The sequence below is a fragment of the Acomys minous genome, assembly GCF_964271855.1.
Source record: "Acomys minous genome assembly, chromosome: 5".
Classification (NCBI taxonomy): Eukaryota; Metazoa; Chordata; class Mammalia; order Rodentia; family Muridae; genus Acomys; species Acomys minous.
This window is the reverse complement of record NC_140494.1, coordinates 129,930,661-129,957,054: the sequence shown is the minus strand read 5'-3', so window position 1 is coordinate 129,957,054 and position 26,394 is coordinate 129,930,661. Positions and strand designations below refer to the sequence as shown.

Here is a 26,394-nt window from a genome sequence, read left to right as displayed (position 1 = left end):
CCCCTTAACCCCAACGTTCAGCCTCCTGTCTTCCGTCCACCATTACCCATCTACACAATCCCCGTAGACCCAACGCCTACCACCCTGTGCACTGTCACAGGGCGGCTCCTCCTACCTCATCACTTTACATGCCACCAAGGATCATAGCTGCACTCACCGTTAACGCCCTTGTCCCCTGTCCTACTTACGCCCTTGACCCCCAACCAAATCCCTTTTAAGTGCAACTCTTTACCTACAGCCCTGCTAACCAGGACGGTTCTGCTTCAAAAGTCACAGCCTGGAACCTCCGTCCATTTTCAGTTTCACTCACATATATTCAGCAACAGGAAGTCCTCAGCTTGTACAGTAGCACATAAAACTGATGCTGCGAACTTCTCCAACTCAGTAAAGTGGCCTCAAAAATCAAAGGAGAAACTTGCAATTGTTCTAATGCTTAAAGACTTTTGTCAGAAGACTAAAACTTTCTAATGTTATCAATGCATATGGGACTGAAAAACAGTAGAGGTATTATTTATTTAAAATACTGTAACTTTAAAATAAACAAAGATTAATGTTTAAACAAATGGTGTTTTGTCTCTTTGTAAGTTATATTTTACATAAGTTAAAGACGGAGATTATTTTGAAAGCTTGCTAGGGTAAGAGAAAAATTCCAAGGCAACAAATCACTATTATATGCTTCAAATCCCGTCAGCACAAAATCCTCATGACAGAAAAAGGACAGAGGCCAAATATAAATTTTTTTCCTTATACTTCCAAAAGAGACTATTTTCCCTGACCACCACATTAACTACAGAAAAAGAACAATGACATTTTCTCTCTAAAATTACTGACAATATAATTCCCATTTCTACAAAAAGCCTTTGTTCAACTAATGAATAAACCCTCATTGAGATGCAAAATCATAGGATGCACTGCAGCTCCCTGAAAAGGGCAAACAGTGACTCTTTCAAAGGAGTGAGCAATGAGTGGAGCACACAGGCCTGCCTTAGGCTCCTGCCTCTCCTCCAGTTCCTCTGCATACAAACCTCGTGCTTTTGTTTCGCTGTAGGAAACACAAATATAAATAACATATACACACATACATTATGGCACCACCTCAGACAGGACATAAGTAGTCGACTCTCAATTATCCACTCTAGTAAAGCAGGATATTTATAGTCTGAGTTAAATCTGCCCAGCACCACTGGCCACAAAACACTCACTTCTGGCAACTTCACCACCCTGAGGGCAGGGCCTCTATGCAGTTAAGGTCTAGGGTCTTCACCACAGCTCTCTAACAGACAAAAGCAGCTCTAAAATATGTGCTGTTGACCAACAAATTCAATCAAATAATCCAATCCTTAAATTAACTGAATTTAAAATAGAATAACTCCACAGACAGATAATATATGAAAACTGTTGTCATGTCATGGGACGTGTTCCTTAACTAAGAAAATTTTCATTTATCCCAAAGTTGCCCAAATAACAAAAAGAACCAGGAGGAGAAAAGATTAAGAATGTGGAGGTAGAAAGGACTCCAAAGGACTCTCTGTGGAGAGGCCCTTCCCCCATCATCACTCCCCAAGCCCAGGCCTGGTTTTGGAAGGATGGGAAAGGTGGCTAGAGCAGCAGACACAGCATGCACCTTCCAGGAAACAGGTGGCTGTTAGGAACAAAGGATTAGAGCTGCCAGGTAAGGGGACCTGGGAGTCAGAGCAACAGGGGTAATTTTGCTGTATTATGACCACCTATAAACAGAATCACTAGACTCTGACCAAAAAGATGGAACTTTTGCAGTATTCATCACTGTATACCAGGACCTGAAGAAAGGATCAGCCATTCAAATAATGTCAATTAAAAAGTACTCATTAAACCTGTTAATGGAGTATTTGCTGAAGGCCTAGCCACCCACTGTGCTCAAAAGCAGTGGAACAAGCCTAGCAAGAATCAGGTCACTAGAAGCAAGCGCTGAAGAAGACAGCAGATTCAGGCCCTTTCCCGCCGCTTTCTTTGGGTTCTCTGCGGACAGAAGGTGACAGTCTCCACCATCACACACACACTGTTGCCCCCAGAGGCCCAAAGCAACAGGGCAAACAAACCACCAACTGAAACCCCAGGATATAAGACAAATTAAATTCTTCCTCTAAAAGCGTTTTTTTAAATAGCAAGTAGCAGCGAAAAACTAAAATAGAACCTTTGAATTGTAAAACTTACAATTGAAGTGCATAAAAATACTTTAACACGTAGATTATGTCCATCTGTACTACTTGGGATGGCACATCTGTCCACAGAGGTGTGTGGGTGCCTCCAAGACAAAGCCGATGTTTGGTTCTTGGGGTTTTCATCCCTTTCTCAAGTTCCGAAGCTCTGACAGGTAAAGGTGTGTGTGTGTGTGTGTGTGTGTGTGTGTGTGTGTGTGTGTGTGTGTGTGTGTGTACATACACATATCTACATATACATTATATGTATATGTTGTTGCAAGCAGGCAGCAGCGTCTGTAATCGCAGAATCTTTTCTCTGGCAGTCTAGAGAAGACCTCTGGTCTTTCTGTATCTGAGGAACCCTGGGTTTGTTCCACCTTCCTTGTTTGAGTTACAGCATTTAGCACATTCTTTTATCAAGTGAGAATTTGCCTTCAAAGGTGTTTTCTTTTTTTAAAAAAAGACTTACTGTTTCCTGTACATTCATAAGCCAATATAATTGACTTTAATTTTCAGCCAGAAGCTGGTTTCTATGGCTCTTTCTCAAAGGCATCTATCATGCAAAGACATATATTTTTAGAAAGTGAACCAACCACAACAGAAACACTGCTTCAACAGCCTCCTGCTGGCCTTCATTCCAACAATGACTAGGAATTATCTACCATTTCTAAGTTGCTTCTCCAAAAAGTGTGTTTTACTAAATTTCTAACTGTTTTACAAACTATTACAAAAGACATAACGAAAATCAAAGCCTGGGCTGGAAATGTGGTCCTGCCTAGAATACATATGCCACCTACTCTTAAAAAATAGTAATAAAATAAAATAATAAAAAAGGAAGCCAGAATGCTTTAACTAATGTGTATTAATATTATGAGCTGCACTAATCTGTGTGCCAATATGCCAAAAAAAAAAAAAACCCAAACAAACAGATTTTTAAAAGTGAACACAATTGTAAAACTTTAAGAGCTTTTAAATTCAGTCTTCTTACTAACAAATCAAATGTTCACCAATATTTCACCACACTGTACTGGAAACTATATTTGAAATTACATCCCAACTAGATTGTACAATAAGTTAATTTCTGCTCTTTTTGTTGATACTGTTTATTTATTTAAGACAGGGTCTCATTATATAGCCCAGACTGTCCTGGGACTCACTACGTAGTGCAGTCTAGCCTCCAATTCACAGCCCTCCTGCCCTGAGTGCTACACTAAACACATGAGCCACTGTGCCCTGCTCAACTATCAGAATCTTTATATAAGTTCATGTATACATATCCACAGTATATAAACAATCATATAACACATGAGTTGTAAAAATTAATTACTGGCACTAAGCTAGTTAGGTTAAAAATAATAACATGCATTAAAGTGCATACCCTTTCCTTTCATTAGCTGAAAAAAATCCATGGATAGAATTTGGTCTAACAAAGCAATAGATGCAAATGTGCAATTTGGGAAGGCATACAAATTTCAGAAAAAAACAGATATCTTAACAGAAAAGGATAATAAGGACTGACAGTTTCCTCCCGTGGGCACATGGAAGACAGTGTCCACAAGTCACATTAGATTCTAAGTCTTACTTTGCTCACCTATAAAGTAGGAGTAATATGTCTACCTACAGCTCACAGAGCCACTGAGGATGAAGTAATCAACATAAAGAATTTTACCTAGTGCCAGGCAACATCAAACGACTACCCTTCTTACTAATGCTGTTTCTTTTAGGGCCGCCAACGCCCAAACAGAATTTAAATGGTCAATTAAAAGTAAATTTACTTGTCAATCCCCTAGAATTGGAGTAGGTAAACTATAGTTTGCAAGACAAGTCCACCTCCTTGTTTTTGTTTGCCAAGCTTGTAAGGCATAGTTTTTATACTACGTGTGGTGCCCATGTGGTGGGCAGTGCATATGTGCAGGTGCTCGCCAGAGCCAAACCCGGATCCTGACATCTTCTTGATCACACTCCACGGTACCTCTAAAGCAAAATCTCTTGGTAAACTTGGGCTCAATAGTTCTGCATAGTCTTGCTAGCTAGCTTGCTCTGGGAGTTCCATCTCTCCCTCCCAAATGCTGCTATTTTGGGGCTGGAGAGATGGCTCAGAGGTTAAGAGCACTGGCTGCTCTTCCAAAGGTCCTGAGTTCAATTCCCAGCAACCATATGGTGGCTCACAACCATCTATAATGAGATCTGGTGGCCTCTTCTGGTGTGTAGGTGTACCTGCAGGCCAAACACTGTATATGTGATTAATAAATCTTTAAAAAGACAATGCCGTGGTGGCACATGCCTTTAATCCCAGCACTCAGGAGGCAGAGACAGGTGGACCACTGTGAGTTCGAGGCCAGCCTGGTCTATAAAGTGAGTCTAGGACAGCCAAGGCTACACAGAGAAACCCTGTCTCGAAAACCAAAATCACAAAAACAAAAACAAAAAAACCAAATGCTGCTATTTTATGTGGGTAATGGGATAGTCTTCACACTTGTGCTACAATCACTTTTATGAACTGAACCATCTCTTACGGCCCAACAACTTTGTTTTTAATATGAATAAAGTTTAAAATACATTGTATGAAAATGTTAAAACAAATCTATTCATTTTAGGCTAACAAAAAGTGATGAAAAATTTTTATAAGCTGTTGCTTATTATATGCCCATCTTGACATCACAACACTTCCACTTAACAGAGAAACTATATGCAAAATCATCTTAAGCATAACTACCTTTTGTGTTTTAATATTGATTAAATTAATACTACTGATGTCTAATATGAAATGTTGACATAAACAAAGAATTTGGAAGTCATGATGAGATGTATGTAGCAAGGGGGAAATGTAAGTACAAAAACAAATGAAACATATGTGCACCGCAGAGATCCACAGAAGAAGAAGACAGTAGAGAGATGTCTGGACAATCATACGCAGCACAAACCACCGGGAGTGACAGCAAGAGCACAGCTCATGCGGCCGCAGTCAGTGTCAGCGAGGAAAAGCAGCCTGTCCACCACTCTGCTCAGCGTCCTTGTCCAGGAAGGCCTAGTCTGAGCCGAAGACACATACTAGGAAATATATTTCAACACTTTATCAGAAATTTATTAAGATCTACTTCACAAATAGGTATTACTTGAAATCAAGCAAAAACCACAGAACCTGTATTTGTAGAGAAGCACATTTTGACAGTAGAAACAAAAACTGCAAGTAACTAAACTAATATGAAAATTCCAAGGAAGAATACAAACCCAATGAAGAAAAATACTGTCAGCAGAAAGGAAAGCAAAGGAATCTACATTCCTACTTATGGAGAAGGACTATAGCTTAACAGCCAAAAGAAAAATAATAAAGGCTTGAAATGTCAGGAGGTGACACGGGAAAGGTATCAAGCAACACTAGTAAACCCAGGAGACAGCAGCCAACAGTCGTACGCCCTCCCACAGAGGTTCACCATCAGAACCAACAAGCAGTTGGGCTGCTGGAAGTACAGAAACAGCCAGAGCTAATGGAGCAAAAAAAGGAAAATAGTTCACGTTTGCCAGTATATTACTAAGCATAAGGATGGAATATGGATAATAAATTCCTATCTGCAGAAAAGAAAATGAAACCAGGAGGAAGCTGCCAAGTCAGGAAACCAGACAAAACTAGACAAACTAGCCTAAAAAATAAAAAGTATTCAAGATGCACAGAAATTACAAGAATGTGTTTCTATGTTATTTTAATGGCACATTCTCACGACTGAATAACCACAGAAACATAGACAATGACAGGATTAGAATGTAAAGTCTAAACGAATTTCCTGTCGTTAAACACAGAAAGAAAATTATCCTAACAAATCCATGGTAAGCCTAGAGTCTTACCAAGCTACTGTCAATCCATTATTTCAAGATTCTAAAAAAGAAGCACTCAGTGGATTTAGAAATTAGAAAAATCCTGTAATATTTCACAAATATTCATTCAGAAATGGGTATAAAAAGATAGAACACTGTTGTGCCTTCAACAAGCCACAGACATAAGCTGTTGTAATTAAGCAGACTGGCTAAAACCAGAATGTAGATTTCCAGTTCAAGTGGATTTGGCTGACTCACAATTCAAACAGAATCAGTTGTTTTATACCAACAGAGAATGATTGGCCTGTGTTGACAAATGCCATACCATACAGACCCATTATTTACTCAATGGAGACTTTGCTTATTACACTCTGGTTGATTAACCTGAATAAGCTTAGGAAAGCCCACAGCCCAGGCAACGCTTGTCTCCACCGTCAGGAGGATTCCGAAGCCTTGGCAAAGACGGCCTGATACAAAGCCCGAGTACTTACTAATGTCATCTTCATGATAAATGACAGAGTGAAACGGCAGGATCCGGTCTTTAATATATCTCTCCGCTGGCTCAATATAAAATGTGCCACCACGAGTCTGGATGAAACCTTCAAACCTTCCATCAATGACAGACCCATGACTAAAGCTTCCTTCTTCACCTATTAATAAAAGCAACAAATTCTTGAAAGTTTAATTTGCACATTCTCCTTTTTTTTAAAAAGCCATTCTTATATATATTTTTTACAAATATCCTGAGTACAAATGTAGTAGGAAACTAATTTTCACATAAAAATATATCAAGTTAATTTGAGATATGAGTAGCAATCAGTATTTAGTAGTCAGATGTACAATTACTTATACAACAATAAAAAATAGAACATGTGCAATACTGACAATCATATACCTAGCACAATGCCTGACATGTCGACAGCAGTCAATAATCATTACATCAACTTAAACTTTTAAAAAGCAAACAGATCCTCTAATAAACTATGTATGTCCAGAATAAAGATACTCAAAGTACATCTTGAAACTTCTCCTAATTTACCGTAAGTGAAAAGCTTCTTTCTAACTTGATACTGTACAGGGCTTTTTGGTTGGTTGGTTGGTTGGTTGGTTGGTTTTTGGTTTTGTTTTGTTTTGTTTTGTTTTGCCTCCTTGCAACCTATAGATCTTATAAATGCATTTTTAAATAGAAAAGGGCCAGACAATTCAGTTATTTTAAAAAGCATTTCTACAATCTTGCTTAAAATGCTAGACAAAGCAGCTAGATGTAGTATCTCAAGCGTGTGGTCCCAGTGCTCAGGAACCTGAGGGAGATGCACCTGCAAACTCAAGATGAAAATGAACTGCATACTAAGAATTAAGCCAATCTGAAAACTTCATTTTTTTTAATTAGTCTTTTTTTTTAAAAGATACTGGACAGAGTTGTAATACTATCTCACCATTCTCTAAATGAGAGAAGTAAGAGGTGAGCAGGGCAAAGTGGCCTGTAATCCCAGCACTTGGGGAGGCAGAGGCAGGTGGATCTCTGTGAGTTCAAGGCCAGCCTGGTCTACAAAGTGAGTCCAGAACAGCCAAGGCTACATAGAGAAACCCTGTCTCAAAAAACAAACAAACAAACAACAACAAAGCCCAAACAAACAAAAGAGAAATAACAACAAAAAAGGAGTGTTTTTAGCTCTATTTAAATATAGTCTCAAAAATCTAAGCACCAAAATTAAATGACATAGAGGCACAGAGTTTTGCTTTGCTTCACTCTGTTTGCTTTGAAGGTCTTGAACTCATGATCTCCCACGTGCCAGGCGAGAATGCTGCCTCTGAGCTACAGTCCTACCAGCCATTTTGGTTTTGTTCAGCGATAGCATCTCAGCTTTGTTGCTCAGGCTGGCCTCAAACCCACTTCAACCTCCCAAGTAGCAGAGACTAAAGGTACATGTCTCTCCTCTCTTTAAGAGGAGTGGAGGGTATTTAAAGTTAAATTTATCAAAGCTGGGGATGAGACTGGGATTAGAGGACTTGACATCAACCTGAACACTATTAACAAGGCTTTTGTCTTCAACAACAAAACCCAAAATTTTACTTTTTAAAAAGTCACCTCTCACTGAAACAAATTTTCGTGGGCTCAATCACAAGCATTACAAGGAGGGGCGTGCAGAGAAAAGGAAGGCAGGGGAAGGGAAGAGAAAAGGAAGGAAGGGGAAAGGGAAGAGAGGAGAGAGGAAGGAAAGGAAAGGCAGTGGAGAATGGAGAAAACGGAAGGAAAGAAGAAAAAAGGAAGGAAAGGAGAGGCCAGGGGAAGCCAAGGTTGGACTCAACTCAGAATTTTCTGTAATTCTGTGGGGAAGAAGGGGTCCAGCCATTGGTCCTGGTGCGTGCTGTGTGAAATACCCTCAGACCCAATCTCTCAAAATTTCTAAGTTATAGATTACCATTAGGTGATTTTCAATAAATCACAAAATGAAAATAAGATTTGCATTTTTTTTTCCTGTCTTACTAAGTAGACCCAGCTGGCCTTGAACTCATGCTGCTCCTGCCTGTGCCTCCTGAATACCAGAATTACAGGTTATGTGCCAACAAATCTATGACATATTTTAAATAACAAACTTTATTTATAAACTCATTTACACTTTTACTTTTTATGGCCATTACCTACCAAAAAGGGAATAATTTGCCCAGCAAGATAAGTGAAGAAAGTAAGAGAACACTATATATTGCCAGAAAAATATTATCTTTTGATTACAATTGGAAGACTGAAGAAAAAAAAAACCCTAAAATTTAGTAACTTGGGTTAGTTTACAGGTAAGTACAGGTAAGTTCAGTATAAAATTGCCTCATTTATCTAGTTAATTTAAAAAACTAAAAGCTTTTCTTTAAGCATTTAATTTTTCAAAATGTTATAACTTTGAACAAAAAAAAGCTCATTTATGAAGGAAAATGTTGACTACTTTGATTTAATAATTGAGGACTGTCTTTAGTAATTATTAATGCACAGTTGTAACTGTGTAGAAGACTGAATTACTTTAGCCTCTTCATGACTTCCCTGTCTGTTTGTCCCACTTTACTGTCAGATGAACTTCTTGTTGGGCTAAGTATGCGCCTGTGCCTCTCAGCAACTTCTTACCAGTGTCAAGAAAAACACATAAATTTTAGGAAGAAAGGGCCTGGGGAATTTTTCTTAGGTGACTTTGTTATATTGTTCTGGGTTAAGATGATCTGTACTGTCAGTTTCCTTTTAGGTCTGTCTATTTTATATACATATACATATATGCATATCTTATACACATATATTCAGAAATTACCACTAATTTCTTCCTTTGAAAATTAGAAAGTTATAAAAAAATCATTTGAAATTTTTTGAAGACGCTGAATGTAGTGGCACATGCATCACAAGGATTGCTAGTTTCAGGCCAGCCTAGACTGCATAGCAAGATAGTGTCTCAAAAACAAGCCAACAAGAGACTAAAACAACAGGTAACTGTTAACACTTGGAAGCACAGAGAGTCAGCACGTTATAGATTTCACAAGTATTAGAATGTATAATTCACTATTAGAGATCACGTAAAGCGGGTCCACAGAGGACTTCATTTTTTCAAAGACTACTGCCTTAGATGACTTGCTCTCTCTCCTGAAGGTTTTGTTTTGAAAACAGAAAAAAAAAATTAAGTTAATTAATTAAATTCTTAAAGGAAAAAAAAAATCACAAAATCCCCTACATGCCTTGGGCATGGGAATATCAGACACAGAGAAGAGCGAGACAGGTGAGTCTAAGTAGAGCTCTCAACTCTTCCGGGGCAGGAAGAATGCACATCAACAGCTAGGGCCATCTTGGGTTTCTTTTGTTTTGTTTTAACCAAGTTGGAAACTCAATAAGAGAAGTTTTAAGCCAGGCATGATGGCGCACGCCTTTAATCCCAGCACTCAGGAGGCAGAAGCAGGTGGATCGCTGTGAGTTCGAGGCCAGCCTGGTCTACAAAAGCCAGTCCAGGACAGCCAGGACTGTTAGGCAAAACAGTTTTCACAGGGTTTTATTTGAGCAGTGGGCACTAGGGATAGAAGTACTTAGGGAAGGACAGTAGAAACCCAAGTATGGATGTGGGCGTCTCAAGAGACAGAGTCCCCTAAACTGCCCTGTGATGAAGTGCTGCAGCGACAGCCACCTGGGATCAGACGCCGATCTCTTCTCCCCTTTCCATAGGTGTATGCCTTCTGTCCAGAATTCATCCCTGGGGACAAACCCAAGTAGAACCAGGGACCAGAAAGCCAATGGAATGCTTTCTGCAGCCTTTATGGAGGGGAAAGGCCCCTGGCTGAGCCTGGCAGGCTTGCTTCTGACAGATCTGAGGGTCTTTTAGAATCCTTGACACTCTGGACGCTCAAATGACAAGACATTCTTTCTCTGCCACTTTCTTCCCTCTCAAGAGTTACACAACCTTTTCTGAAATATCTGCCTATATTTAAAATATATACTCCCTTGTGTAGAAAAAAAAAATCAAAGAAAATGTCAAATAAAAGTTCAACTTACCATAAATATGTCCAGTGTAAATATGAGAGGTATCATAATCAAGTACTTTATTTGATGTTTCTACTTTAAATTCATCACTAAAAAGGGAAGTGTCCCTCTTCATTCGTAGGTTGAATTGTCTGCAAAATGGGACAGGAAAAGAAATTAAAAGGATCCAAATCTTAAATAATTTCTTTTACTATGAAAAAAAAGTATAAAACAAAATACTGTGTCACACAATTTGTTTATTTGGGGAATATAGTGAGTTCCAAGCCAGGTGGGATTATAAAAAGAGACCATGTCTCAAAACAAAACTAAATTAAATTATAAATTCTGCCCATCTCGTGGAATTGTTTTAAGAATTAGAGATTATAATGTAAAGCCTGTGTCATGCTTGGCCTGCAGGAATGTGGCTAAGTGGTGACAACTTAACTATCATTACTAAACTCTTAAAAGTATATCATCTTTCCACAATTGCTACAGAAGTCTGCACACAATAGATGCCCTACTCCACAACAAATATAACAAAAATGTGCTGTTACAGTTTATCTTCTCAAGCATGTTTTGAATAGTAGAACAGAAAAGAACCTTGTTTAAAACACATTACAAATTTGCACCAAAGCCATTATACTCATCTGTGACATGAGTAATCGGAACAGGATCAGCTTAGGAAAACTGATCAAAGAATCAGTGGCAGTAGAGGTGGTTTCTAGTACAATGCCTCTATTATTCTTATGCATGCTAGTATGTAATGAGGTGACCTCCACTACAATAGGCTACAAGACACTAGCCTATGTCTCCATTTCCTGTGACAAAGCCCTTAAAACTCCAGGCTCTCCTGGATGACAGGAGTGTCCCCATGCCTATCCAGTGGTGCATTTCCAAGCACAGAAAAATCTATAAAGAGGTGACTGAGCATGCGACCCCCACACAGCTTCAGGATGGGTTGAACAGGGACTGCTGAACATTTTTATGGAGCTTACTATCCACTCTGCAAGCCCTGATCTCTGGGCTAGCATGCCACCCCTCAGTCACCTGGGTCTTTCTGATAATCTGCCCAGCCTGAGGCTGTCTGGGGCCCACGTTCAGCCACTTCATTATCATAGACAGTGAAATTGGTGAGTGTCCACCGGTGGTTAACACATCAAGAAAGGGCATGGAAGCATAGTGCTCCTATCTGTCCTGTGCTGTCTGGCTGTTCCCAAGTCATATCCTTTATAATAAAGGAGACAATGCCCCAACTAGACATCTTATGCCACCAGTAAAACCTCCAAGTACCAGGAATAGGTTGCATCTTGTTGAGTCATTGGCCAAAGGGGCCCCACAAGGCCTTCCATTTTATCCCCAGTGCCACAAAAAGGTAAAAAACAAACAACAACAAAAAGAAACAAACAAATAATTTAAATAACACAATGGGGCTGCAGTAATAGCTTAATGGTTAAGAGCACTGGTTGCTCTTCCAGTTGATCTAGGTTCAATCCCCAGCACCCACAGAGCAGCTCACCACTATGTGTAACTCCGGTCCCAAGGGATCCTCCTTTTCTGGCTTCTGAAGGCACTGCATGAACATGGTATGCAGACAAAACACCCATAAACACAAAATAAGATAAGAAGAATAGGGATAAAAAGAGGAGGAGGAAGAGGAAGTAGTGGTGGGGGTAGGTGTGGTGAGAGGAGAAGAAATAATAACACAAGGCACCTGACATGGCAGCTAATAACAAGATCCAGGCTTGCGCTATATGGAGAAATGCCATCACACCTGGGTCCCTGCCTCTAAACGTGAATAAGAAGACAAGAGCAGTCAAGGCCGGGTACCTCAACAGCGGTAGAGCACTACTGTCCAGCATGTCTAAAGCCTTTGGTCCGATCCCCAGCAGCAAAGCGGACTGGGAGGGCAGACCAGACTACAAGTGATGACAGCTGGGTGTGGAGGCACACATCTTTAATCCCAGCACGGAAGGCAAATCAGGAGGATCATTGTGATATCAAGACTAGCCTGGTCTACACATAAAGTTCCTGGCCAGCCCGTGCTACACAATGAGACCATATCAGAAAAAGAGAAAGAGTGGTAGTGGGGAGAACAAATGAAAAAAGAAAAAAGAAAAAGGGAAGAAAGAGAAAGAGAAACAAAGCAAAACAAACAAAGAAGAAAATAAGAAAGGGAGAGAGAAAGAGATGCTGGAACTAGAAGACCCACAGGTTGAGAACCACTGAATTGGGGCGAGAACATTATTGTAACTAGGAGAAAATATGCTACAAGAGAAAGGACAAGAAAGAGATGGCGATATAAAAGATGATCACGTGATCTGACTGGGAACTGTGCCTCCCCCACCCCCAGCTTCTCAGGTGCGCTACTGTTCTGGGGGGTCATTAAGAGGCAGGCCTTAAGGTTTGTAATCCAGTCCTGGTTCTGGCCGGCTCTCAGCTTCCTGGTCGGCAGGGGCATGAGCGACAGCCTGGCCCTCCTGCCATCTCCTGTCAGGAGCTGTGTCTTCTCCTCCTGCTGCTGTGTCTTCCCTGTATGATGGAGTGTGCCCTCAAACCACGGGCCCGGGGAATGCCTTCCTCCTTTAAGCTGTTTCTGAGCAGATCTGGCCATAGCAACCAGAAACACACCTAAATAAAACTAATATTTCACGGCCAATTTAGTTTATTCAGGAATAAGGTAGGTAGGTTTACATTTTAAACTGATGTAACTCACTGTCCTCAAAGGGGATAAAAACCACACAATCATATTATTTGCCAAAAAAAAAAAAAAAAAAAAAAAAAAGCAACTTAAAAATTTCAGCACCCACTGGAAAAAATTTTTAGCAAACAAGAGTCAGAACTTCCTTAACCTAACAAAATATCTCTGAACATATTTTAGTATTAAAGCCCAATCATTTTTTTCCTAACATATATTTGCACTTGCCAGTTCTCTTCAACACTGAATGAAAGTCCCAGTTAGCACAGTAAGTCTTTAAAACAAAGAAATAAGCATGCATTTATTTGTAGATGACATAAAATCATCTATATAGAAAAATCCTAAAAAACCTACTGGACACTAATAGAAGTAGTGAACTTAACACAGGACTAGCATACAAAGACCAAAGTAAACCTCACCAGCTATATATCTAGCAGCAAAAACATGAAATATAAAATTTAAGAAACAATCCCGCTGTGTGTGAGAGAGGGCAGGAGATCTTTTTTCAATGGGGGTTTTGTTTTATTAGACAGGGTCTCACTAGATAACCGTGGCTGGCCTTGAAAGCAAGGGATCTACCTGCCTCTGCCTCCCAAATGCTGGGGAATTCAAGATGTGTGTCACCATTCTCAACTACAATAGTATTTTTAAAGTGTTAAATACTCTTTATTTGATACAATACATAAACCACCACAATAAGTAAAGGGCAACATCCCTGACATGGGGAATTCTAATTCAATCAGTGTTGTCAAGAACAGACAGCTGCTTCCTGTAGCAGGCCAGTGAGCAGAAGCTGAAACACAGGTGAGTCTAATTGTTTCTGAGATGGTGATAGAATTTTGCCAGTGTTTAAACATACTCTTGTGCCCAGTTATAAATCTAAGTATAAAAACAGTGATCTGAATTTTGGTGCACGCATTAAATTATGGTACACATTAAAAGCCATGAGACATTTGCTTTGTAATAAATAAGGCAGTGAAATTACTCGTTAACAGCCTTTTAAAGATAAGCTATTAGTTCTAACCTTTCTCCCTTCTTCTTAATCCTGGTGGAGATCTTTTTTGTTCCAGGGATATAGTTTTTAGGATCCTCCAAATCCTCCCTCAGAGTGTCCTCTCCCCAGGTGATGCCTCTGTTCTCGTTGGCATCTGTGTAAGAGAATCCGGCAGCATGACCTGTCTTCTGCCCAAACAGACTATGGAGATACGGTCCAATGTTAAGCTTGCCTCTCTTTTCCACAGTGTAGCACTGGGCACACTTCTGAACAAAAATCTTGCCTTTCTCAACATCACATATTTTTAATGCACTCCCAGATCAACACCACAAATGCTATGACCCAGATGGACATTGCACTCTCTGTACAATAGCACTTTTAAAAGTACTTAGGAGTAAATTCAACAAAAGATGTATCATGTCATCTCTACAGTGAGAGCTATTTATGTGGGGGAAATGTTCTAAGAAACCAAAGAAAACTTAAATAAATGGAGGAATCAGGTTCGGAATTTGAAGACTAAATAGTGTTTGTTGTTGAGCTGGGTGTTCAGTGTGGTAGAATGTGTGCTTAGCACTCAGTGTGCTCAGAACATGAGGCTCAGCACTCCTTCCACAACGCCATCAACTTCCCAAACCATCTGAAGAGAGCGGTCTCCATCAAAACAGCAAGTTTTGCTGTAGACACTGACCAGGCAGCTCTAACACTGATGGGATGCAAATGACCTAGACCAGCAAAGCTCTTCTAAAGAAAGCAGAAGGCCACAACCACTCCACGCAGAACTGCCAACTGGGACCAAGCATTCACATGCATAAACCTACGGATGCCATTTCTCACTAAAACCACAACGTCCTCAAGAGACATGCCTGGTCTCTCAGATGTTCATTTCCTCTTTCTTCTTACACAGATGTGTGAGGTAGTCGCTCCATCTATTATTTTCTTTCCATTACTATTGTGGGAGTGACTGTAACACATATGATGCGTATATGTAAAGGATTTAGCAAAACATTGTTTTACATGCTAATTTAAAAAAATAAAAAGATAAGTTGCCAATATGAACATCAAGTATTATGAGTTGATTATAAAGTTTGCTCTCACTAGTATGCTCTTTTTTATACGGGTGTGTGTGTGTGTGTGCCGCAGCACATGTTGGTGGGGGGGGGGGGTCAGAAGACACTTTTGAGAGTCTGTTTTCTCCTTGCACCATGTGGGTTCCAGAGAGTGAGCTCAGGCTACCAGGCTTGACAGCAAATGTCTTTACTGAGCCATCTCACTAGTGAGCTATCACATTTTTAAACACCTTTCAAATCACCTTTTCAAAGTTCAATATGCATCTCACACACACACACACACACACACACAAATAATAATCAGAAGAGTTTTGCAGAAGTAGAAGAAAGAATAAGCTTTGTGCGCCCTGGAATCATCCACAACAATTCTAGGGTTTTACACACTAAAAACGAAGACAAAAGCTAACACAAATTAAGCTACCACAAGTCAGTCAAGTGGTGCACACCTGTAATCGCAGCGCTCAGGAGGCAGAGGCAGGCAGATCACTGTGAGTTCGAAGCCAGCCTAGTCTACAATGCAAGTTCAAGACAGCCAAGGCTACACAGAGAAACTCTGTCTCAAAAACAATATAATAATAATTATTATTATTTATAAATTATTTAATAATAATAGTTTTTTTATTATTATATCACAAGTCAAAGAAGGAGTAACATGAATATCACACAAATAAAGCCAGAGTCTGAGTCTGAATCAGTCGTCTTTAATTAGCCAGCCAATGAACTTCTCAGCATACCAAGTTACATAGTTCCCCTGCTTAGGATGTATGAGGGAACCCACTTGGGAAAATGCAGGCCTTCTAGTTTAAAACCAAATTAAAGGACTGACTGAAAATGTATAACCAAAGGTGGGAAATTCGAAAAGAATGTGCCGATAGCGGGAACCTAAAAGAAGCAGATCAAAGAAGTAAAACAGGCTACATAGTCTGTCTCACGAAAGGCTCCGCCCACCTCCTACCTAGCCTCCCGCTCGCCCTCCTCCCCAACAAACCTCTTACACTACATCTGTTATGAGCGCAATTTCTTAGTGGCACGCCTTCGCACAGGCTCACCAAAGGGACCCCATCTTCACTGCATTTATTCTATCAACCACCAAGGCCTTCAAGATAAAGAAAATGGAAGAGTTACTCAGACAGGTGAGAGTAAGCTCTCTGTGAAACTATAAAAAAGAAACAAGCAAAAAACAGCTGGGAGTCAAACACATAGGTAGAACCCTTTTAGCAGGAACAAACAAAATGTTTTACTGCATACAGTAAGGAAGGTCATCACAACCAAGAGTGACTGGTCCCTGCAATCACCACAGAATAACACACAGTTCCTCCTGCACTGCCCATCAGGCCTGTACAACCAAACTCTTGAGTTCAATCCCCATAATCCATGAAACAAGGAAAGGCTGGGCCTGGTGTGAGTGTTTAAGATCTCCGCACTGGGAAGAAGAGACAGGAGGATCCCTTGGGCTCCTTGGCCAACCAGCTTAGTCTACTTGGCAAGTTCTAGACCAGTGAATAACATGCCTTGAAAAAGAGTCAGGCAGCATCTGAGAAACAAAAACAAAAACAAAAAACAAAAAAACAAGAAAAACCTAAGGTTGTCTTCTCATTTCCATATTGTGTTCACAAACACGGATGTACAAACATGTGCACCAACACACACACAAATACAAAGAAGTATAGCCCTTACAAGACTGACATAAAACAATTATACCTATTCAAGGCCAACATGAACTACAAGGTGAATTCCAGACCAGTCTCAGCTACACAGTGAAACTTAAATAAAACAGCACTTAGGAGGCATAGGCAGGAGGACTGCCATTAGTTCAAGGTCAGACCTTGTTTCTTAAAAAAAATAAATAAATAAATAAAAATAAAGGAATTGCCAACCAATGACTAGCCCAACTTGAGACGCACCCCATGAGAGAGAGCCAAACTCTGCCACTATTAATGATACTCTGCTACCCTTGAAGACAGGAACCTAGCATAACTGTCAAGTGAGAGGCTTCATTCAGCAGACAATGGAAACAGACCTACAGACCACAGCCAAACATTAGGTGTAACTAGGGAGATGTGGAAGAGTTAAAGGAAGGATTGAGGGAGCTGGAGCGGTCAAGGACACCCCAAGACCTACACAGCCAACTAACCTGGGCCCATGGGTGGGGGCTCTTGGAGACAGAACCACTAACCAAAGAACAAGCATGGACTGGTCCTAGGCTTCCTACACATTCGAAGCTGATGGGCTGCTTGGTCCTCAGGTGGGTCCCCTAACAACTGGAGCAGGGGCTGGGTCTGACTTGGACTCTGTTGCCTCTCTCTGGATCCTGTTTCCCTAGCAGGGCTGCCTTGTCTTGCCTCAGTGAAAGAGGAGGCACTTAGCCCTGATTTGACTTGACGTGCCAGGGTGGGTTGGTTCCCAAAGGGGATATGGGGAAAGTGGGTGGGAGGGTAGGACTGGGAAGAGAGGAAGGAGTGGGGTTGCAACTGGGATGTAAAATGAACAAATTAATGAAGAAAAATAATTTTTTTTAAAAAGTTGGTGAGAGGGTTCAATAGGCAAGGGCTCTTAGAACACAAGTCTTACTAAAACCTGAGTTTGATCTCCAAAACTCATGTAAAAGTGCAAAGAAAGAACAACTTCGTACGAGTGTCCTCTTACCTTCACATGCATGTGCAAGCACACAGACACACACACACAAATACAAAAACGCTTGTGTAAAGGGGGAGGGTGGCCCTGCTACCCAACTCATGGTGTGACAGAAACAAAGCCCAAGACACATCCAAAGTAACCATAGAGATATTACATCACAGAACGCAAAACTGCACAACCAAGACTTAAACAGGATTAAACTTGCATTTCACAAACCACATCAACTAAATTCCTCAGGGGATTATAGCCTAAAATGCACGGTAGTCAAGCCACAGATACATGCTAGCTAAGGCAGGACTGCATGACAGCTATCACAGGATGCAACATGTCCCTGGCTAGTATTTAAAGGGACACAGGAAAAAGTCCCTGGTACATAATACACTATTACATAAAGACAAAGACAAGACTGAGAAACACAAGTTACCTGAAATTATTACAAGAATCCTGTGTCTTATAATATGATACATCTCCCCTTTCTGTATATTCTGAATACTTCTGTATTTCTTCCTTCCTTCTTCCCTTCTCTCTCCTTTCTTTCCCTCAGTATGACCACTATCCATATAAAAAACCTAAGTCAGACGCAGGCTCTGCACCTGAAGTTGGCAAGGGAAGACATACAGATGTGGACACTATAAAACAAGTAATCAAATAAGGGAAAAACCATAACTGATATAAATACAGAAATCCAGAAAATGTGCTATTCTAAACAAATTATCTTTGGTATGTTTTACCTTAGTACCTATTTGATATATTCTTTTAAAATACCTGTTCAACAACTGTAGTACTGACTCAACACTTTCCACAAAATGTGAACTCTATTTCAAGAGCAACACTTTTTTATAGAAGTCTTAAATTTGTGCTTGGACACCAGGCAGAGTGGCTCATGCCTGCAGTTCCTGCACTCTGCAGGCTAAGGGAAAAGAACTGCCACAAGCTGAAGGCCGGCATGGGCTGTGAACATCAGTTCTAGGCCACCCTGAGATGCAGACTACGACCCTGTCCCCAAAACACACCAATATGTGGGCTGGGTATATAACTCAATTGGCAGAGTGTTTGCTTATCACAGCCCTGGGTTTAAGTCCCAACACTGCATAAACCAGGTGTGGTGGTGTACTCCTGTAATCCCAACAATGGGGAGATGGAAGTCGGAGCAGAAGCTGGAGGTCATCTTCGGCTACATAGCAAGTTCAATGAAGACCAGCCTAACATGTGAGAACCTGCCTCAAAGAAGAAAAGAAAAAACCCTTAATCTTGGAGGAAAAAAAAAACCACACTCAGCCAGATGTGGTGGCACATGCCTGTAATACCAGCATTGGGGAGGTAAAGGCAGGTGGATTGCTGTGAGTTTCAAGACAGCATGGTCTACAGAATGACTCCAGGACAGCTAGGGTAACACAGAGAAACCCTGTCCCGAAAAACCAGAGGCGTGTGGGGCAGGGACACGGACACGGACACACACACACACACACACACACACACACACACACACAGAGTTTTATTTTGTTTTGTTGGAGGAGCAGGGTCTCTCTAAGTAGCTTGGTTTGTCCTAGAACTCACTATGTAGACCAGGCTGGCCTCAAACTCACGGAAACCCACCTACCTCTGCCTCCTGAGCTCTGGACTTAAAGAAGTGCATCACCATACCTATGCCTGGCCTGAAAAAAAACCTTAATATTAAGCAAAGTTGAAAGTTTATTCATATGCTTAGTTGTAAAAGAAATACAAAAAGGAATTTAATATTTGAACACAAAGACGCTGGGATACTTCTCAAAAGTCATAACTGTCTAATCATAATGCTGTGCAAGCACATTCATTAGTTGTCTGAGCTAATTAACTCTGCTGTACTCTGCATGTTCCATAATTGACTTAAGTAGACTTACTTAGTTCTGAGGGAGTGGGCCTGGTTTGTGAGTAAGATAAACCAACTCTTCTTGGTATTTTTAAAAGATTGAAAAAACAGTTAAGTAGCCTAGCCACAATGTATATGACAGTCAAATTTTATAGACGTGACTGCAGTTAAGGGTAACCCAACGTTTTCATTATAGTGTACTCACTAACAAATGCAAATATACGAGAGATCAATTTTCAAATTAAATGCAAGTTACTTTTTAATCACAAATTAAAAATCTGCGTAGAGATACATATCCTACTGGAGGTGTCCGGCACACTTAGCTAGTATCTCAGTTTGCTTTCTGAGGCAAGGTTTTGTTGTGTAGATGCCATTGTTCTCGACATGAGACCCTCTTGCCTGAGCCTCTCAAGTACTAGGGGTGGACTACAGTCACCATCACACCTGCTGTTACTATTTCTTACAACACAGAGGAAACATATCTAGTAAGAACTCTATAATTTCTTACACAACTTCACCACTTTGTATTTCCTACCTCAAAGTAAGGGAGAGGTGGCATCATCAAAGCATCACCTCAACAGGAAACCCTTCCACGGTCAGTTTCCACAGTGTCACATCTCTGAAATACCATGGCGAGTTCTCCTTCTGCACACGTTACTGTTCCTATTAGCTCTACAGGTTTATGTTTCTATCATCCTTGGCTTAAATGAGGTCACTTTTAACCAACAATCAAATTGTTTTGTGGATGGCTGCACATCTGCATGGCTCCTCACACAATGCCTCTCTCTCATTCACATACACATAAAAGAACTAGGTTTGTCAAGTATAAAATAGGTAACTTACCTAATAAAAATCTACCTATACAACAATGTGGCATTCAAACCAAACGCAGCTAACTAAAATCTCATCTTCTGCTAGTGGGGAATGCAATACTAAGTATATTTGGGAACACAGTAGTAGTTTATTCTGAGAGGTTACTAAAGTTAGAAAGGACAATGACATCATTATTTTATGGTGCAAATAAAGAATGGGTAATTTTAATAATACCTAAAACTAAGAGTCATAAAAATTTATTTAATATGGTAAGCTGCTAGCCCTAGTTTTTTCTTTTCTTTTCTTTTCTTTTTCTTTTTTTTTTTTTTTTTTTTTTTGAGACAGGGTTTCTCTGTGTAGCCTTGGCTGTCCTGGACTCACTTTGTAGACCAGGCTGGCCTTGAACTCACAGCGATCCGCCTGCCTCTGCCTCCTCAAGTGCTGGGATTAAAGGTGTGCACCATTACACTCGGCTGACTTAAATTTTTTAATGTAAAGAAAGATGTTCAAATTAATCTTTTGATTAGTCTATTAGCATATTTCCAAATCATCTAGATCATATATGTAAAACAGGCAGGGCTAAAGAGATAGCTCAGTCATTAAGAACAACGGCTACTCTTGAAGAGAGCCCAGATCAATTCCCAGCACCCACACAGTGGTTCACAAACACCTGTAAGCCCCTGTTCCAGGGGATCTGATGCCCAGCTCTGGCCTCCATAAGTACCCGGCACAAACATACAAGCAGGCTAAACACCCATATACATAAAATTTTTAAAAAGAAAAGAAAAATAGGCAAGAAATACATAAAAAGGAAGAGAGCACAAATCAATTGTCAATGAACCAGTGAGGAATTTAAAAGTTCAAAAGAATGAAGAAGGGGGTCTAAGGCAGAAATTGAACTGCACATTAAAAGATGATCAGAATGAAAGATAAATGTCATGAAGAACAAACTGTACATGAACCTCAGGTACTCAGAAGACCATTCTGGCTCAAAAAACACTTGAAGCTAGATTAGACTAATAGGCTGTGACTACTTTACAAAAAAATTTCAAAGGCAACTTTAAAAATCTGGCTATAACTTGTGAATGGAAGGTTTCAAAGCACATAAGCTATAAACTGACATGAAAATGGAAACATTTAGGTAGGGACTCAGTAGAGTGTTTGTCAGCAGGTGCGAGGCTCTGGGTGCTATGCCCTGCACCGCAAAAGAGGGTACAATGGCATTTCAAGAAGAGCCACATTGTAGCCATATATATATTAATGGTATATTAATATTATATCATTATATAGTATTGACAGAAGTCTACTATGAATTAGGTAGTTCAGGTTTCCATCAAGGTTACACCAGTACACTAAGTTCAAAATGTAGTTATAGCAAGCAATAAAGAGGGGCTCACTTTCACATGAACTCGGGCCCCATATTTGACCATGTCCCCTGGATGGGGAGGCCTGGCGACACTCAGAGGAAGGACAGCAGGTTACCAAGAAGAGACTTGATATCCTATGAGCATATACAGGGGGAGGAGGTCCCCCTCAGTCACAGTCACAGGGGAGGGGAGTAAGGGGAAAATGGAAGGGAGGGAGGAATGGGAGGATAGAAGGGATGGGCTAACAATTGAGATGTAATATGAATAAATTAATAAAATATATTTTTTTTAAAAAGAGGGGCTGACCAAGGGCACAAAAGAAAAAAAAAATGCAGGTTTTAGTCATCCAAGTCTGGTTAAAATCTGTGTAACTTTCCAGAGCCTATGTTTCCTCGGCTTATAGACATATAGACAGTTACCTTTGTCTAAGTGTGTGTTGGTTATTTTTATCTGTCAGCTTGCCGCAACTGAGAACAACACCTCAGAGGAGAGCCTCAATTAAGGAAATGGCTAAATGACACTGGCTGTGGGCATGTCTGTGGGGAACTGTCTGGATTATTAATGCCATAAGAGGACCCACCCCACTGTGGGTGGTGGCAGCCCTAGGCAGGTGTTCCTGAACTGTCTAAGAAAGGTAGCTGCGAGTAAGCCAGCCTACAAGCCACCTGGCAAGCAGCAGCCTCCATGGTCCCAGCTGTACTTCTTTGCTATGAAGTGAGTTCCTTGCTGGAGGTAAGGATGATGGGCTGTGGCCTGGGGCTGCAAGCTAAAATAAACCTTTCCTCCCTTCAGTCACTTTTAGTCAGGGTTTTACCCACCCCTGAGGGGTGGGAGGAGATCAAACTAAATAGTGCTAAGAAGACTAATAATAAAATGCACATAAAGGGCCTTTGACTGACTTAGCAGATAAAGGCAATTTCTGTGGAATCCTGCCTGGACCCCCCCCAAAGGTAGAAGGAGAAAAACGGTGCCACAAAGCGGTGTCCTGACCACTGCACGTGTATCATGTCATGCACATGCCCACATACACATAACAATAACAACACTTTTAAGGTAACGCAAGTCAAATACTGAAAATAGAACAGTTATTTAATAATTAATTCATTTTTCTCTTTCTCTCTTAGCTCTCCTTTCTGTGTCCCTTCACACAGTATGGCAGGTAATCCATCTGTCTACTGGTTGTTACTACAGAACTAATAAAATTGAGTTAATAACAGATTAAGTGACTTTTTCAATAGAAAACAACTGCTACTTTGTCTGTTGGTACCAGAAAAAAATACGTTAAACACAAAACATACAAAAAGTGGAAAGACAAGCACAAGATTGTTTTAAAAAGACATTATCATTTTATCATCAACCCTGACTCGCTGTAGGGAACAGGGCTGGCTTATATTTAGAGGACGTTGCTGACACAGATACCTGGTATGAGTTAGCTGAAGCATAGCTGCCATCCAGCATCTGAGGGGCTATGAGTTGGCACAAAATGTAACGTAGATGTCCAGGAACCCCAAAAGTAAACAGTGATGTCATCTGTTATACAACTATTCCTGGCAGAGTGCCACTTCTGTGTGATATAAAAGGCAAACGCCTTCTCTTTTACCAGCCTGTGTGTGTCTGCCACTGTCCCTACCTCTGTGTGGCTTATATGCCAGGTCAGAGTGTGTGTGTGCATATGTGTGTGCCATGTGCCAATTTGAGCCTGGGTACTTGCCAGCATCTCCCTGCCTAGCCACTTGTATGACAGTAATTAAAGTATGTATTCTCTGTCTCTGGTTCCTCTCACTTTCTGCAACCTCCTAGCCTCCCATGGACATCCTTTACAAGCATCCAAGCATGGACCTCACATTTACAATTCAAAAGCATTTATATGTGACTTAAATATATGAAAGAACAATCCAATATTTTGTAATGTACATACTAAATCCCAGTGGAGGATGGACTTTCAAATGGGAAGCTTTCCATTAGGGAAAATGTCCCTTCCTTTAACAGACTGAACAAAAGACTTCAGACGCTGTCAGCGATGAATTTACTCACCTTCCATGGGCATGAAAATCTAGACGTAAAAACTGGTCTTCGTGTGAGACTGCTCGTTTGGCACGCTGGTGTTTTTGGTGTAATGAATCCACATTGTAAGATAATCCTTCATAATGTCTAATGTATTTATTTAGAGGATTTCCATACTGACCTATAAAAACAAGCAAACAGGTTACAGTCTGAATTAGTATCAGCTTGAAGGCCCTTTCTAGTTCTAACTAATTAAACCTAACTCATCCATTATTTTCAACTGTCTATGAATAAGTTTATACCAACGGTCTCATTAGTCCTGAGTACTGTGATGAATATCCCTCTGACATTATTAGCTGGATGTGATAGCATGCTTAGGACATGAGCACCTGCCGGGCTGGCTGGAGAGTCTCTCTCTGTGCAGTGCCCTTGAAGCCCTCAGGAACAACCAGCCTGAGAACATGCCGTCACGCTTTGGCAAAATATGCCCTTGACACTACAAGATCATTAACAGTTGGGTTACAGGGTTGATGACGGAAGATGATTGTAAAAGATAACTCTGTTCTGTCGTTGTTCATCCACGATGACTAAACTTATGACCAAAGCAGAAGTTAAGGCGCGTACCGGGGACAAAAATGATCTATGTTTTGGAGCAACCTGCATCTATCTGTGCCTACTGAGTTCTGTGTAAAGAAGCACTCTGACTGCCCATCAGTCAGGCTGTAGAACTCCTCCTGACACCAGCGCCTGGCTCATTCCTTCCTCACGTCTCTTTCATCCACTGTTCTTCAGGCCCTGACCTCACTCAGGGCTGGACCCTGGCGGTGGCGCACACCTTCAGTCTCATCACTTGGGGGACGGAGGAAGGAGGATCTCTGTGAGTTCTAGGCTAGCCTGGTCTACAGAGTGAGTTCCAGGATAGCCAAGGCTACACAGAGAAACCCTGTCTCAAAATAACAAAAGCAAACAAACAAAAAATTATTATAAGGATGATATTAACCACCCACAAAAGCGTTCACATGTCAGTAGGCTTGTCTTAAATAGCACTTCATCAGGCTGAACAAATTCACATTTTTTGCTGATAAAAATTATCAACATAGAAGCCAGTTTTGTCACCCATTCCACTCAGTATCTATTAAGACTGTGAGAGTAAAACAGCCAAGGAAACACAGATAGACCCTGTCTCGAAAAACAAAACAAAAAGATGATTGGAAAAGTAGTATGTCTTCAATTTTCTAGATAAATCTAAATAAAGTAAGTTTCATTTCCCCTTCAAGTTTGGTCAAAATTAGGCAATGAAATCATCTTGGCCTAAAACTGTTTTGTAGGAACATCTTAACTAAATTTCACTGTTAGATGCCAACCTGGTCTACAAAACAAGATTCAGGAGAGCCAGAGCTACATACTGAGACCCTGTCTCAAACAAGAACAACAACAACAAGCAGATTAAAAAAAAAAAAAAAAAACAGCTGAGTGACTAGTCCTGGGTGAACTTTCTAGGCATTCAGTACATATAAATGTTCTCTCAGTACTACCTCCGAGGTAACTCACGAATTCTGTTATATTCCATTTCTATTTTCACTCTTTCTTGCTCTTTTTATTTTTTTTGATCCATATGCTATTTTAAATACTGATACTAGTACTATTTAGTGTCTAAATATTGAAGATTTTTCAACTCTACTTTGATTATTTAATGTGTTGCCTTTACGGTGCTGGATCGAGTCCAGAGCCTCAGGCACGCTGGGCAAGCCCTCCTCACTGAACACATCCCAGGACCTGCTCCTGTTACTGACTTTGAACTTAATTCTCATATAGCCATATGATACCCTTTCAAGTAAGCTGAAATTTCTTTTATAACCCAGAATAAAATCTCTCCTGAGAAATGCTACATGTGTACCTAAATAAAACTACAAATCTCAAAAGAAAGAAAAGCTCAAAGGAGGGGGGGAAGAAATCAACCTAAGATGGAAACAAATGTATGAAAATAATTTGGAACAACCCAGAATCAGTCTTTGATGACATTAAGGAATTCTTGTTACTTTTCTTTAGTACAACACCATGGTCACATAACAGAAGGTCTTGAACTTTCAAAGACAGCTTTTTGAAGTATTTTGAGGGTTAAATGACATGATACCCATAATTTACACTGAAGTGATTCCAGAGCAAAGAAAAAGATGCAAATTGTTAAGTCACTACCCAGTTCTGATTGGATGAAATAAAGGCAAACTGAATTTAACGAGCCACCCTACCAATGAGAAAACTGACAAAGCAACACATGAGGTGAGCTCTATTCCAAACGCCCACAGCTTCCGAGAAGCAGCCTAGACAGCTGAGCTCAGTGAGGCCAAATATGTAGGATCTGTGGGACAGAGTTACCGGGAGGAAGAGAGCCCTGATACCGAAAGAGGGTTTGATGAGTAGAGATCTGAATGTAAAAGAATAAATTATCCCACCACAGACAAGAAGAACCACAGAAAGGAGAATGTATGTGT

The 26,394-nt window shown here is 40.5% G+C and overlaps 1 protein-coding gene across 2 annotated transcripts in view; it reads right to left on the bottom strand.

Annotated features, from left to right (window-relative positions):
* The window catches only part of ADAM10 (ADAM metallopeptidase domain 10), a 103,282-nt gene that overhangs the window by 53,649 nt on the left and 23,239 nt on the right, over positions 1-26,394 (bottom strand). The window contains exons 1-4 of one of the 2 annotated variants that reach the window (XM_084782738.1): positions 23,933-24,073; positions 14,196-14,319; positions 10,510-10,628; positions 6,485-6,643 (exon numbers count right to left, since the gene is read on the bottom strand). In XM_084782738.1, the coding sequence (XP_084638864.1) occupies positions 6,485-6,643; positions 10,510-10,628; positions 14,196-14,319; positions 23,933-23,945 (415 nt within the window). In that variant the 5' untranslated portion in view covers positions 23,946-24,073. Of the gene's footprint in view, positions 1-6,484; positions 6,644-10,509; positions 10,629-14,195; positions 14,320-23,932; positions 24,084-26,394 lie in introns of those variants that run through there. The other variant, XM_084782737.1, reaches the window with a different exon arrangement.